This window comes from Melitaea cinxia, chromosome 29 (genome assembly GCF_905220565.1).
Source record: "Melitaea cinxia chromosome 29, ilMelCinx1.1, whole genome shotgun sequence".
Classification (NCBI taxonomy): Eukaryota; Metazoa; Arthropoda; class Insecta; order Lepidoptera; family Nymphalidae; genus Melitaea; species Melitaea cinxia.
In genome coordinates, this window is record NC_059422.1 from 2,943,828 (window position 1) to 2,960,949 (window position 17,122).

The 17,122-nt window shown below is 36.4% G+C and overlaps 1 protein-coding gene across 1 annotated transcript; it reads left to right on the top strand.

Moving 5' to 3' along the window:
- The first annotated feature begins 937 nt into the window (after positions 1–937).
- On the top strand, positions 938–15,972 carry LOC123667879 (putative ammonium transporter 2). Its single transcript, XM_045601713.1, has 12 exons — positions 938–1,418; positions 3,673–3,759; positions 4,842–5,040; positions 6,108–6,253; positions 6,747–6,910; positions 8,136–8,221; positions 9,012–9,094; positions 10,731–10,880; positions 11,804–11,881; positions 12,251–12,429; positions 13,886–14,005; positions 15,571–15,972. The coding sequence occupies exons 1-12, from the start codon at positions 1,274–1,276 to the stop codon at positions 15,970–15,972; spliced, it is 1,839 nt and encodes a 612-aa protein (XP_045457669.1). The 5' UTR covers positions 938–1,273.
- The last annotated feature ends 1,150 nt before the right edge of the window (positions 15,973–17,122 follow it).

Here is a 17,122-nt window from a genome sequence, read left to right on the forward strand (position 1 = left end):
TAAGATTACTTACTACATCTACTTGACAATTCTATTATTCAGTGAGCTTATGACTTTGTTTATTTATTTATTTTCGAGTACATTTTATATATTATTATATAGTTTACGAATGGGGGGGACGCTACAAAGATATTGTGCCCTGGGCACGAGTTAAGCTCGCTACGCCTTCGCAACGAATAACTAAAAACCTATTTGGTCATTCATCATGTTAACATTACTGAAATAACTACCCGTTACGAAATTAACATAACAAATAAAATAAAACATATTATCGTGTAATTATTCATGTCCGTCTACAACTATACTAATGACGAAAAATAATTATATATTGTTAAAATATATTGTTCTTGTATTGTATAATTATCTATACAATACACGCTAATATTGATAATTTTTTTTAACCTCTGATGAGTTCATTGCCCATCAAAATGTGGCATTTTTGACGTCTATAAATTATCTGTATGGACCAACCAAATGTACGTTATGTGTGTAATGTACGTATATGTATGTAGCGTGAGGGATACTCAAAACCAGTGGCGTAGCTATCATAGGGCCAGGTGGTGCAGTGCACCAGGGCCCCGGAGCTCAGGGGGCCCTCTAACCTCAGCTTTGAAAAAAAAAAATAATAAAATAAAATAAATTAAAAAAAAAGGCCAATACAAGTTCAAACAACGCGGAAAGAGGGGAGGAGGGCCCGATTCTTTCCCTATGCACCAGGGCCCTTGTCCCCCTAGCTACGCCACTGCTCAAAACCCTGACCGCTTTGATTTATTTTATCGTCCCACTGAACCCTAAAACACCTCGTTACATTGCCATCGTCCGTGGTATAAATCCGAAAAGATCCGGCTGTAAATTAGTTCACTTATCGAGTTTTTGCTAAAAACCAAATTTTTTTTATGTATATTTATGATTAGGAGAACGTTTCAATATTATCAGTTCTCGTCAGATCAGCCTTCAGCCGGATCTCGTACTATAAAGCCCGTAGAGAACACGTGTTTATTTCATTGAACGTTATCATCAGTAGTGAACAGACGTTACGTTGGAAAAAAAACTATAAATTAAAATATTATCCCATTCGAAAGTGGTTTTAAAAGTGACAAGTATTTTTTAATTCAAATTTGGAATGGTACAAAATATTCATAAACAATTTAAAAAAAACACTAATTCACATTTAAAAAAATAAAAAAAGCAATGTCAAAAAACAATCATAAAAACTTACCTAAGCCATAAAGACCAGGAAATAAATAACAAAAACAAAAAAAGTTAAAAAAAAATGGAGAACTGGACCTATCACATTGGGCTGCGGTCCCCAAACCTCACCAACACCACGGTGAACCTACAGGAGAACTTCGAAATCGATCTCGAAGACACCAACTGGATCCTGACCTCATCGTTCATCATCTTCACCATGCAAACTGGTTCGTAATTATTTTTATTGATTCAGCCTGTAACATCGCTGCCCCTCTGTGGGTTGGCGGATATGTTCCCTACTATGAGTAACGATCGCTATCAGATATTTATGATTATAACCACGACAGACGGCTAAACGTGTTCTCCGAAGCACGGTGGAGAGACCCATAAGGACAGACATCAAAAAGCAGAAAAAAAATTATGTTGTGTCATGGGACACCAGGTAGGAACAAAGTTCCTTCGGATAGTATAGAAGCAACACAATTTGAAAAAAAAAAATGTTAAATTTTATATAATATATTTTCTAGTTCTTGATTTTTTTTTAAATTTTGTTGTTGGTTTTTAATTTAGTACATAAAAGTATTTAGGAAATTTAGTATTTTAGAAAATAACAAATACCGTAAAATAAAATAAATCCAACAAAATAATAATGATAATATTTCTCGAACCTGCAAACCGTCGGAGTCTTAGGCGACTACAGGCACCATTACAGCAGAGCGATTGTTAAATTATTCACTAAGTCAATTTACCTGTTTACTAAGGAATAATAAAAGGAAATTTAAAACTCACTTACATTATAATCAAAAGGTCATATTTTGAAACATCTTTTACATTATCTACTTGTTTTCCTTTTAAAGTGATATATATTTATTATTTCATTATAAATCTTTACTGGAGTTGTTTCAAGGTTCATACAACAAGATTAAGGATTAAATAAAGGACTTTTCCTTAAATCGTGATATCATGTAGGTTAATTTGACGTCAGTGAAATATGAACACCGCATGGAAATTGTTTTAAAATTTATTATCATTGTTAAATTCGCTTCAGCCTGTAATATCCCACTGCTGGGCATAAGCCTCGTTCCATGTAGGAGAAGGATCAGAGCTTAATCCACCACGCTGCTCCAATGCGGCTATATTCCCCACTATGAGTAACGATCGCTATCAGCTGTAAAGCACAAGACTCACAAGCACTAACAACTAGACCGGAAAAACACAAATATACACCGAGCGGGAATCGAATCAGACACGCACCAAAGTCAACCACTACATAGGATAAAACAAAGTCGCTTCCCGCTGTCTGTATGCTTAGATCTTTAAAACCACGCAACGGATTTTGATACGATTTTCTTTAGTAAATAGAGTGATTCCAGAGGAAGGGTAATATATAATACATGTACAATACATACATAATATAGTAGGGGAGCACTGATAATTTTTGCAACCGCGCAAAGCTGGGGCGGATCGCTAGTTAGTTTTAAAGATCTAAGCATACAGACAGCGGGAAGCGGCTTTGTTTTATACTTACAATAACGCATATTACGCATTATAGAAATATTGCGGGTCAACTAGTCTGCACTAAAAGCAAAGACATGTTACTCTCATTAAAACATATGGTGCTTGCCTAGTTCCTAACTAGGACTATTTAAAAAAATACAATAGAAAAATCCGCGTAATTACAAAATAATCATTGAAACACGATTGAAATAGCTTAACCGACTTCAATTACATCGAAGAGTAATACAACGTAGATCGACGAAAAAATAGTGAAGTAACTACGCGTTATCAAAGATTACTCAAAAAGTAGTTATCAGATCTCGATAAACTTTATATGTGACCACATGATAAACATCAGCTATATATTAAATTAAAAATTATCAAAATCGATACACCCAGTAAAAAGTTATTGCGGATTTTCGAGAGTTTCCCTCGATTTCTCTGGGATTCCATCATCAGATCCTGGTTTCCTTATCATGGTAACAAACTAGGGATATCTTCTTTACAACAAAAAAAAAGAATTTCAAAATCGGTACATCCAGTAGAAAGTTATGCGGTATAATACAACGTAGGTCGACGAAAAAAGCGTCAAGTAAAAACGCATTTTTAGATATAACTCGAAAAGTAGTTGTTAGATCACAAATAAATTTAAATGGGACCAATTGACACACACCACCTTTCGATTAAAAAAAAATTTGTCGAAATCGGTCCGCCTGGTCAAAAGTTCTGATGTAACATACATAAAATTTTTTTGGATATACATTTTTTGGAAGTCGGTTAAAAAGTGAATTAGAATTTGATTATGATTTTGACTGGGTTTCGAAATGAGCAAAGAATCTTGTAGGAAACGCTAAACCGAGGGAAAGCATAGTATCATAATAAGTGTTTAAATAATCACTAGCCATCGTGTCTATGGGTTACTGATTTCTTAAGTAGGAAGTCACGCTTATAAGAAATTATAATGATTATTTCTTTTATTTCAAGGTTTTGGTATGCTGGAATCAGGTTGCGTCTCAATAAAGAACGAGGCTAACATTATGATGAAAAACTTAGCTGATATTTCTCTTGGAGGTGAGTAATAAAGAAGTATAAGAGAAGAGAAGAAAAAATAGCATAAAAGTGTAGTTTGAGTTTTTTATGGTTATGTCGATTAATTACTTATTGCCGGTAGATTGTTGTGATAAGTTTATGACACAGTTTTTCTGGGGTATACGTAAAAGTATGTTACTATTATGACAAATCTGATAACTGAGATAGGGCACAGACGGAATTTCCTGCTCAAAATAGCAGCAGCACGACTGGAGTAGTACCTCGACCTTACAGAAGATCACAGCAAAATAATACTGTTTTCAAGCAATATTGTGTTCCTGTTGGTGAGTAAGGAGACCAGAGCTCCTGTGGGGATTGGGGATTGGGTCGGTAACGCGCTTGCGATGCTTCTGGTGTTGCAGGCGTCTATAAGTTACGGTAATCGCTTACCATTAGGTGAGACGTACGCTTGTTTGCCGACCTAGTGACATAAAAAAAATCATACACAAATTGATATGATCTAAAAAAGGACAAATGTTTCAAGCGGTCTGATAGCGGCAAACATCTGCATAGTTCAAACAAATACTCATCAAAAGCTGGGGCTAAACTGCGAACGCTAGGTCATCGATCAGATGCTTTGACAACCGCGACAATGCTTCGTAGATTGGCAATAACGAATTAAAACCTGCCATAAGACTGGTGATCAAAAAACTGGTATATTGAAACAGTAAACCGCTTTTATTGTATTGACGTTAAGAAACATTAAAACTGTGTAGAAAGTTGTTTTATTACATGCTTTGGGTACTTGATTAAATTTGTACAGATTATTTAATTAAAATACACTTGTACTACAGGATCTTAGTTTTAATATCATCATTATCATTACAGCCCTTACAGTCCACTGCTGGACATAGGCCTCCACAAGTTTACGCCAAAAATAACGTGAACTCATGTGTTTTGGCCATAGTCACCACGCTGGGCAGGTTACCGCAGTACTGGCTTTGTCGCACCGAAGACGCTGCTGCCCATCTTCGGCCTGTGTATTTCAAAGCCAGCAGTTGGATGGTTATCCCGCCACCACAGTTTTAATATAGTAAATTATAAATATTCTTCTCAAACCCAAGGTCTTACGTACTGGATCTTCGGCTACGGCTTGTCGTTCGGCGAGGGTCCCCTCTCCAACCCTTTTGTAGGGGTAGGAAACTTCTTAGTAGACCCACCAGTCGGGGACGCGCTCATGGGACCAGTCTTCGCCTCGTTTTTATTCCAATTGTCCTTTGCCACAACGGCTACAACTATTGTCAGTGGTGCCATGGCTGAAAGGTAAGATATTGTTTACATTTGTAAGTAAAATACATGCAGTCAAAATTTGTTATAAAACCAAATCCTTATTTAATAAACATACCTTGTTATAATGAAACAACTTTTTCGGATTTTATCGTGGCTTATTAAGTTTTTTAGATACCCGACGTTTCGGATACTTTACAGCAATCATAGTCACGGGAAGACATTGTCACGGAGGGAAGTATCCGAAATCTTGGCATCTAACAAACTTAATAAACCGCGATAAAATTCGAAAAAATTGTTTTTATTATAATCAGTGAAATTCGCGTAAACATTAGAAAACTTACCTTATTTATAATATTTAAATAAGTGATTTATTAATGGTACAAATCTGAGATATGTTTAGTAAGAATAGCTAGTTATATATAGAAAGCCAGGAGTAATTAATTAAGGTGGAGCACAGCAGAAAATGTCTTGCTCAAAATTTGCAGCCTCACTGAAAAAGTTCCTCAATCTTGCAGTAGATCACAGCCAAATAACGGTGTTTCCGTGGTTAGTAAGATAGCCAAATATCCTCGGCAGGGTAGGAGGTAAAATTAGCAATGCGCTGTCAATACTTCTGGTATAGCATGCATCCACAGGCTACGGTATCCATTTACAATCAGTTGTACCTTACCGTATAAAAACGATTCACAAATAACATTTCTTAAAAACTATTGTCAAACTGATACAGTTAAAAGCCATACAACGAAGAATCGAATTGAATTACTTATAGTAATATCGACGACGCGTTGGCGCAATGGTCACAGCACTGTTTAGTGGCTGTTGCACTGGCGGTTGCGAGTTCGATCACCGCACACGGAAACCATTTGTATTGGCCATACAGATTTTTGCCGTGGTCTGGGCATTTGTGGTTCTGTATTGTGTGTGTTTCCGGACCAGGAGATACAGGAGATAATCCTACCGGGGGGCCGTTGAGTGTGAGGCAAGCGTGTGAAGAAGCGTTTTTTTTTTTTTATTTATCATCATTTATTTATTTATCACCATGACGATCATTTCAACGGTCAATTATTTTAATATATTTATGAAGAATGCTTTACCACCAGATGCAACTTCAAAGCGTACTGCTTGTTCTCTTTTCTGAACACAATCGTGTACTGCGTGCCGGCCGGCTGGGTGTGGGGACAACATGGATTCCTCAACCAGTTGGGGGCGGTTGATATAGCTGGCAGCGGACCTGTACATCTTATTGGTAAGATATATTATACGTTAGAGTATTTTATTGAAGTAGGATACAACACGAAATTAAAAGTAATCTCGATTCTCTTATCTCAGGTTTTGGAGAGCTATAGTATTTTTGTCGACCATATGTTAGATATCCATTGAGTAAGGTCTGAGTTCCTGCAGGAAGTATCTTGCCCAAAATTTTTAACCTTAATCATCCAGAAGAACACAATCTGCACACACAAAATATTGCACTTAAGTAGTTTTATGTTCCTGTTAAGTAGGTAACTAAGGTAACCAGATCGCCTGGGAAGAGTTGGACTTTATTGGTAATCATTGCGTAATTCGAAATTACACCATGTGATTAATAAAAGTACCTACTTTTAATAAAAGCCCTTTTAAAATAAGCCCTTTCTCAGCAATTTAAATCCATTGCAATACGTGGCAAACTATATTTAAAAAAAAATCAGTAAATGTAAACTAGGTATATAAAGCGACAATCTTGTATTTTCGCCCTGTAGGTGGTTCATCAGCCTTTGCATCAGCGTTAATGCTGGGGCCACGTCTCGGAAGGTACGCCAGGGGAACCGCTCCCTTGCCACTGGGTAATCCGGTCAATGTCGTGATGGGGACGTTTGTACTATGGTGGGGCTGGCTTGCCTTCAACTCTGGCAGCACTTATGGCGTAAGTATGACTTTATTAGATACAAAATTTAAAAGGATATGCTGAATAATTGTGTTTGCTCGCAAACGAAAAAAAAAACCGACTTCAATTACATCGACGAGTAATACAACGCAGATCGACGAAAAAATAGTCAAGTAACAACGCATTATCAAAGATTACTCAAAAAGTAGTTATCAGATCTCGATGAAATTTTAATGTGACTACATGATAATCATCGGCTTTCGATTAAATTAAAAATCATTAAAATCGGTACACCTAATAAAAAGTTATTGCGGATTTTCAAGGAGTTCCCTCGATTTCTCTGGAATCCCATCATCAGATCCTGGTTTCCTTATCATGGTACTAAACTAGGGATATCTTCTTTCCAACAAGAAAAGAATTATCAAAATCGGTACACCTAGTAAAAAGTTATTGCGGATTTTCAAGGGTTTCCCTCGATTTCTCTAGAATCCCATCATCAGATCCTGGTTTCCTTATCATGGTACTAAACTTGGGTGCTTCTTCGGTACATCAACAAAAGTTCTGATGTAACATACATAAAAAAAAAAAAAAATACAGTCGAATTGAGAACCTCCTCCTTTTTTCGAAGTCGGTTAAAAAAGACAATATTTATAGTGTAAGTATTAAACAGCATCAGTTCTGAAACGATGATAAATTAAAAAAAAAAAAAAACAAATAAAACAAACCTCACGAAATCATTTTCAAAGCCAAGGCTGTAGAAAATAAAGCAAATCAGCTATTTCAATAGATAATGTTTCAACCAATTAATGCTAAATCATCCCATTTACATGAAACTCAAGCTAAATCACTCGATGATTTAACTTAAACGACGCCATTTTAAAATTTAACAACTAACAATATGGCCGTAATTTACCACGCACGCTCTTACCTTCGTGTAATTGTCATTCAATTTGCATTATTCAAAACTTTTAAGTGGGTATAATATGTTATGTTATTCAAAGTGGTTTATTAGTAACTAGCTTTGACCTACAGTTTCACCCAGTTAATTTGAGGAAAGAAAAGTACTAAATTTGATATAGCCTATAAGTCTTCATCGATAAATAGGCTATACAACAAAAAAAAAATATTTTTCAATCCAAACCAGTTGTTCTTAACATTACACGCTCAAACAAACAAAGAAACAAAATCTTCAGCTTTACAATATTAGTATAGATCCTATACCTAGATCTATTGTATGACTTTGAACTAAACTAAATAATTTAAGGTAAGTGGCGCGAAATGGCAGTATGCTGCACGAGCGGCCGTCATGACAATGATGGGATCCTTTGGAGGCGGATGTTTTGGACTGTTGTAAGATTTTAACGTTTTTTTTTTTCGTTTTTTTTGTCTCTCTATTAGCTGTCAGAGCTGAACTGTAGCCTGAATGAGATAATTGATATGGAAATATTTCAAACTTAGCAAGAATATAGTGGGGATGAGTAGATAAATTAGATAAATAAAACAGTGTGTGTGTGTATGTGTGTGTGTATGCAATCCACACACGATAGAAGTGACACTTCTAAAAAGTCGTAGGAAGGTAGGTCGTTTTTTTATCAACGATAATCACGGTCTCGTGAGAAAGGTCTTATAAGCATCATGCAAAACGCGTCGCTTACGCGTTTTCAGCAGTTATGCATTCTATCTCATTTGTGTTTGCCATGGTCTGGGTGTTTTTGCATTTTTATTGTGTTTGTTACGGACCCTGGATCGGGAATAAATCTTAGTGGAACCTAACTTAATCTAATCCTTCTACAAAAAAAATATATTAATGTAGTCTATATACTATACATTGTAGAACGACCACAAAAACATTTTGGAATTGGACCTGTTATTGTACCTATTTCTATAATGGTGATGACCGGTGGCGGGATAACCATCCAACAAGATTTGAAATACACAGGCCGAAGACGGGCAGCAGCGTCTTCGGTGCGACAAAGCCAGTCCTGCGGTCACCAACCTTCCTGCCCAGCGTGGTGACTATGGACAACACACATAAGTTCACGCTATTTTTAGCGAACTTGAACTTGTGGAGGCCTATGTCCAACAGTGGACTATATAGGCTGTAATGATGATGATGATGATGAATATAATTTATTTTTAGTTTTACATTAATCAAGAACAAGGGACGCGCTGACGTGATGGACCTAGTCAACAGTATATTGGGTTCGCTGGTTGCTGTCACAGGTGGGTCTAAAAATATAGACATTTATATCTTATTAGTAACGATTTCATGAATCTCTCTAACATTTCTAGAAATATTGGTCAGATATACGGAAAAAAACATTTGCCCTAATTATATAGCTACATACAAAAGATTTATAACAGTTTATATTTTTAGGTCGAAATAGTTAGTGAGATACATCTGCTGCAATCAGTTTGTCATATTCAGCTACTCCAATAATAAAGAAATTGATATTGTTTATATGTATAGTGTGTTTCTTTACTATTAAATATTTCAAAGTGTATATGAGGATACAGCAGGAAATATTTCGCTTAGACCAAATATAAAATCATCATATCAAAAATTTCGATCTAACGGGTACATCGTTGCATAGCTTAATTGGCTAAAGCACCGACACGGTAAGTCGGAGATGCAGGTTCAATCCCCGCTGGAACGGTCATTTTTGATACGATATTAAAAAATTGTCTAGGAAATATTTAGCTCAAATTCTGAAGCAGCTCAACTTTGGAAGTGCCTCTACTTACAGAAGATCACAGATACATAATAATGTGATCAAGTTGCTTTTATTCCTGTAGTGAGTAAAATAGTTAGAGCTCCAGAGGATGCCATTTATTGGCAGAAAAAGGAAAATCAGCAACGCGCTTACGTAGCTGGTATTCGTGGATTTCGGTAACTGCTTACCATCAAGTGGGCTAAAACAGATCTGAGATAAATGAGATCTGAGACTAAAACAGTAGAAACAGATCTGTAGTGCTATTCTGTAAGAACAAATTCGTGTCTCGACAGCGGAATCCGCGGTGAGATATCAAATTCGTATTCATTAAAACTCGACAGTCCCGTAGCGCCACACTTGTGAGTGCGGCGACGAGTCGAACCCTGTTGCGTGAGAGCGTTGATATTTAATAGTATGAATTCGGTATTCTGTAAGGGGATTTACCGCTTCACACATCACAATTCGAGACTTGATTCGACACTTGACTTCATGCACATATTCTAAAATAAAGTCATAAGAAAAGAATATCGATAAAATAAACACAGCTCTAAATTGCCGCTCTTCGATTCGACACTCACTTCACATCGCTTGTGCGTACGGAATGTTTACAGAATTCCAAACCAAGGTGAAGTGGGTTCGCTTTCGATGTGAGCGCTGTCACTCAGGTGAAGCTCGATATCGAAATTGTTATTTACAGAATAGCCATGCTGAATCGATTAACTTGATTGAAATCGTTTTTGGCATAACTATAATCCTTGCAACATTTAGACAGACGTATTTGGTTGACAAGTTTCAGTTTTATCCTAAGATATTAATAATAATAATAATAATACACTTTATTGTACACCAAAAACAGAAATGATACATAGCAAAGAAAGAAAATATTAACAATATATTCATTGGGTACAAAGGGTGGCCTTATCGCTAAAAAGCGATCTTTTCCAGGCAACCTTAGGACAAAGGAAATGGTCTAGCGTCAGCATAGGTGTGCAAGTTACAGCACTTTTATTAACTATAAATATTCAAATAATTAAACATATACATACATACATAAATACATACATACATACTGACATATATACATATATACCCACGTACATGCATACGTACATATAAATACATATATACATTAATATAACTTCTAGCGGGTTGCTTCCTCTACCGAGCGTGGGAGGCGATAGTGATCGGTGTAGTGGGAGCGGCCATCGTATCAGCGAGTGTTCCTTTACTGGATAAGATGAGGATAGACGACCCCGTCAGCGCGTCAGCTGTTCATGGGGCTAGCGGACTTTGGGGTGAGTTGAGATATTGTTAACACGAGTGTGTTATTATGATATATATTATCTTTTAATTCTTTTATATATAGGATTTTAAAATAAAATAATTTTTGGACATGAAATTGCACCGTTTTACATAAAAAAACGAAGCCAGTATTTATTGAAGTAAGGACCACAGGAGTTATCCCTTTCAAAACTCACAGAAGATAGGGGATAGAAGGGTGGGACAAGTGCCCCACGTTGCCCGATCGTAGGTACGCCCAATAGTCTATCTGTAATTAGTAAGGTAGCTAGAGTTTCTGGGATCCTTTTTCTTGACAGCGAGATAGCGTCCTCGTGTTCTAAGCTATGCTAACCGCCTATCGTCAGACGGACTGACCTACAACCTTAATCCGGCCTTACCTTAACCTGATTGCCACCATAGCTGTACAATAAAAAGTGTGGATAGCTTGTAATTCGGAGGCTTTAAATGGAAACGGTAATATATTATTTAGACTAATTATTTGTTTTCTGCATATTTTATTCTTAGATGGATTTAATAGTCGACAGAGAAAAATGTGAAAAATTTATTAAATTGTTATTATTATTATCTAAATCTAATATATAAAATTCACGTGTCGCGGTGTTTGTAGTTAAACTCCTCCGAAACGGCTTGACCGATTCTCGTGAAATTTTGGTTGCATATTGAGTAGATCTGAGAATCGAACAACATCTATTTTTCATCCCCCTAAATGTTAAGGGTAGTCCACCCCTAATATTTTTTTTAATTTTTAGATAAATTATTTATTTTTTATTTAATTGTGATTTGGCGTTGAAAAATACATACAACCCTAAATTTTCACCCTTCTACTACCAACCCCTATGTTTAAATAGCGTTAGCGGCAAGATAACGTTTGCCGAGTCAGCTACTAATAATCTAAAATAAATTACAATTTTTCCAGGTGTAATAGCTGTTGGTCTCTTTGCTGATAACCCTATACCTATGGACACCACGAATGGAAGATCTGGCTTATTTAAAGGTATATTTTAATATAACCCACACATATGTAAAACACTTATACAGTAACCAATACAAGCATATATATCGCTGCCGTTTTTACACGGATAAGTCATTAACATCGCAAAAAAAAATGTGAATTTCTTTTTTTAAAGACCTTTAAACCAACAAGCGAATATGAAGTGAAGAATACTTAATTACTTTCACTCTTCAAAAAGCTTAATAAAAAAACACCGTAAAACGAAATTGGAACAGCTGAAAATAATTATTAGAAGTTATTTCTTCTGAGGAATCACACAGTATTTTGGACAATATTATTTATATATATATTAAGCAATAGACAGAGTATATACCTACCCCGCGTGTTTCCATAAAAACCAATTTCCCCAAGGCGGGGGCTGGTACCTCCTGGGGGTCCAGACCCTCACGGGCGTGTGCCTGCTGGCGTGGGGCGCGCTCGTGACGATGGCGCTGCTGTGGCTCATCGACCGCGTGCTGACCATCCGCATGGACCCCTACGAGGAGCTGTTGGGCGCGGATCTAACCGAGCACAAGATCAGGCATTCTCAGGTATACGCGTAACAAACTTATCTACGTATAACTGAGCTAGGTACAGCAGGAAATTTCCTGCTTAAAAAATGGAGCAGCCCGACTAAGTCAGTACCTCGACCTTACAGAAGATCACACCTAATAATACTGTTTTCAAGCAGTGTTGTGTTCCTGTGGTAAGGTGACCAAAGCTCCTGAGGAGTTGGGGGTTCGGTCGGCAACGCGCTTGCGATGCTTCCAGTGTTGCAGGCGTCTATAGGCTACGATAATCGCTTACCATCAGGTTTGCTAACCTAGTTGTATGACAAAAAAAAAATATAGTTTAATTGAGAAACTGCTCGTTTTTTAAGACGGTTAATAAAACATTTTTATTTGCAAATTTTCTGTCTCTTTATTTATTATATTTATTACTAGCTGTGCTCCGCGATTTCACTCTCGTTAATTTGAGTAAAAAAACTAGCCTTTAACTTTCCAAAATAGGCTATCCGATACAAAAAGGATTTTTCAATTCGAATCAGCAGTTCCTGAGATTAGGAAAACAAACTTGTTAGCTTTATAGTATTGTTTAATATTAATTATAGGTAACAAGAAATCGTCAACTAATATCACGTAGTAACGTGATATTAGGTGACGATTTCTAGTTTGATTGATTTGATTGGTTTGACGAACTCTAAAATTTCGACCAATACCTTACTCACTCGGACTTTTTGGATTAACTGTCGGATGCTGTAAGCTTGTTTTAAGACGACACGCATTATGAGGAGCTTCCTCTTCTATTCTCTAGCTGCAAAGGCCTTTGACCCAACTTTTCATCAAAGAGTGTTTATATTTTAAATTATTTAAATACAACACAGAGTGGACACAAGAGGCAAAAAATTGAACGATTATGATGTCTAACAGACGTTTATTTTACGCAAAACTACAAACTTTCCAAGCAATCTTGTGCCCAAATTACTGGTGCTATTTGACTGATTTTTGTATACCTATTGCTTAAACTTAATATATAGAACACTAGCTGACCCCGCAAACGTTATTTTGGCATATATGTTATTAAACCCCTTTAATTCCCTTCCCCTTATGACAGCTGGATGAAAAATCGATTTTAGTTGATTCTCAAACCTACTCGATCTGCACACAAAATTTCATAAAAATCAGTCCAGCCGTTTCGGAGGAGTATTGTAACGAAGACTGTGACACAAGAATTTCATATATAAGATCTTTCACTGATTTTTTTGTACAATCACAATAAAATATAGCCTAGGTCACTCCTGAATAGTGTAGCTTTCTGTTACTGAAAGAATTTTCATGATCGGATCAGTATTTGCGAAGATTACCCCCTACATACAAACAAAGTTATAAACTTTACCTCTTTATAATATTAGTATAGATGAGTATCACACAATTAAACCATGCCATAAATAAGATAAATCGTGATAAAATAATGAAGTAGGTATCTAATAAGTAACGTTTTATTTAGATCGGCGTTTCTCGAGCTGTGTCAGCGCTACGTCCGTATCACCGCTCACATAGCATTGAGGAAATTGGCAGTATCGGAGTGAACACTGGACATAATCTCGTGGTTGATAGGCTGCAAGAGGTATTTTTTTTATTCAATAGTCTGGCAAATAAACGTACGGCTCATATGTAAGCGGTTACCGTAGCCTCTAGACGCTTGCAACACCAGAAGCATCGCAAACGAGTTGCCAACCTTACCCCCAATCCTCCCAGGAGGTCTTATTCAGGAGGTATTCAGTAATTCAATTCGGGCAGAAATTTTAAGGTGCTAATCTTTAAAATTAATTTATAATAAGCTGGTAGAGTTCCATTCTTGATCCGTACGGCCAAAGAATGGAACTCTCTACCAGCGTCTGTGTTTCCCGAAAGCTATGACCTGGGGATCTTTAAGTCGCGAGTGAATAGGTTACTTCTAGGTAAGCGTGCTCCATCTTAGACCGCATTTTCACTTATCATCAGGTGAAATAGCGGTCAAACGCCAGCCTATCCATGAATAAAAAAAAATAAAGCCTTTGGAACAAAACTAATCAAATAATTATACTGAGTATTGAAAGTTTAAAACCAATTCAATTCCTTTCAAGCCAAATCTTGAAATGCAAATTCCGCCTTCGGGTAAGAGCTTTTAGAAATAGTAGTAGATAGAATTTCGAAAAAGTAGACGAGTAATCTTAATAATTTTCACAAGAATCCTTCTCCAACGTGGAGAAAGAGGCCTATGCCCAACAGTGGTATGTTACAGGCTCAATACATATGCGTGCCTCAGGTGGCATGGATTCAGGAATCAGTTCGTGTGTTATATGAAGTAGTTGATTGATTAATGAGTTAATGGCTTTCAGTTGCGCCAATTGCTGCACGGTTGATTACGATGAGCGCCAATATCATGTAGAGTGGTAAATACACAGAGACTGAATGTGGTTAAGATAACGATCTCAATTTAATTTTGAAAACGGGCGAAATATTCAGACTCATAGTTACGCATTAACCAAGAACAAAATAAACATTTTAAGTTAGACTAATACAACTGTTGTCGGTAACTAAACTAATGCGCTTCAGCCTGTAATATCCCACTACTGGGCATAGGCCTGTTTCACCATGTAGGAGAAGGATCAAAGCTTAATCCACCACGCTGCTCCAATGCGGGTTGGCGGATATATTCCCTACTATGAGTAACAATCGCTATCGCACAAACACCCAGACCACGGCAAACACCTGTATGGCCAATACAAATGTTTGTCATGTGCGGGGATCGAACACGCAACCGCCAGCGCAACAGGTACAATCCATGGCTGTAACCGTTGCGCCAACGCGGCGTCTGTTATCGATAACTTATATTACAAACTAATTACACTAGAACAGACACATGATTCATTTACAACTCAATTTTATTGATTTTGAAATATTTACACATGAACAGTAAGGACTAAGCACCAACATACGTAGTACGAGTCGTATACACATATTAAATTAAAAAAAAAAGATTATCAAAAACAGTATTATTTCATCAGACTCACACTTACGATTTGCTGCTTTTTTTAATACATCACACAATTTAACTGACAATAGAATTTTTAAATTTGTATCACTATAAGATATCATTCCTTAGAATTATCGTGTATATATATTAATTTTTATTTGTTTATTTCATAGATTCAAAAGAAAAAGAAAGGCAAAATGGACGAAAACCTTAAAATATACACTAACAATGGTTTCATAGACGAATCCTTTTCCGAATCGAGTACATTCAAGAACAACGGTTTTTTGAACAAACGACCTGGCAACCCTGAGAACGACCTCCACCGCGCTCTAGACTCTATGGAAAACGATATTTACGGAAAAACTTTTAAAGCAAAATCAGAACCAAAATGTTCTACAATAACCGTTATACCGGAAGATTTAAAAGGAAAGAAGTTTAAGGAGTTGTCTGTGAGTGAATTGGAGGAGTTAGGTGAAATGAATGCGAGTCAAGAGAGATTCAGATATCGATATACTGAAGACGATTATAAAAATGACGTAGATAGGGCTGCGCCAGTAATGACATGGATCGATTAAATATCGATTTTATTCTACCAATATTATAGAATAAGAACCCAGGCCCCCAGAACAATCTTATTTTCTGACGTATATAATGTTAATAGTGTTAGTGTGTAGTATGTACAGTGACTGTATACTACGGGATGCGAGGGCTATTTACGGGAAAGTAATACAGGCTTGATGCTTTTCAACTATTTATAATCACAACAATTACTTAGTCTAAGGGCCTGTTTCATCAGTTGTGGATATTGACGCTATTTGACGAATTCACGAATGACGATACAAATAGACTTTGTCAGCGAGAGGTATAATAAGCCAGTAGGACCTGTTTCTCCTCAATTAATAGACAGCAACTTTAAGATGAATATATGTGAATGGAAATATCTCATAAATATAATAGAATTCGATGATAAAAAAGGGTAATGAATCAAAAACTTTTTACCGTCGGATACAGTCATGCGTCAAATAGTTTTTTTTATTTTTTATGTCGGCAAACAAGCGTACGGCTCACCTAATGGCAAGCGATTACCGTAGCTTATAGACACCTGCAACACCAGAAGCATCGCAAGCGCGTTGCCGACCCAATCCCCAATCCCCCCAGGAGCTCTGGTCACCTTACTCACCAACAGGAACATAATACTGCTTGAAAACAGTATTATTTTGCTGTGATCTTCTGTAAGGTCGAGGTACAACCCCAGTCGGGCTGCTCCATATTTTGAGCAGGAAATTCTTGCTGTGCCCTACCTCAGTTATTCCACATATCCACATATGGTAAAACTGGCCCTAAGAGCTATTTTTTTTTAACGGTGAAACCAGCCCTAAATGAAGTTTCTAGCAATCCCCGCAATATGACGTGTAAATTAATTACCATAAGACAACTCTTTTTTTTATAAAGTACTTAAACATTGTGTTGATAGTTTTTATTCTTTATTTAATTAAAGATAATTTATTTATTATGTTTTTAGTTTATATTTAATGTATATTAAATAATTATAAATAAAAACTGTAAATAATGGAACAAAATAATTGTTTACTCGCAAACGGAAAGAAATCGACTTCAATTACATCGACAAGTAATAACATAAGTAGCCGAAAAACTAGTCAAGTAAATACGTGTTAGCAAAGATTACTTAAAAATTAGTTATCAGATCTCAATCAAATTTAAATT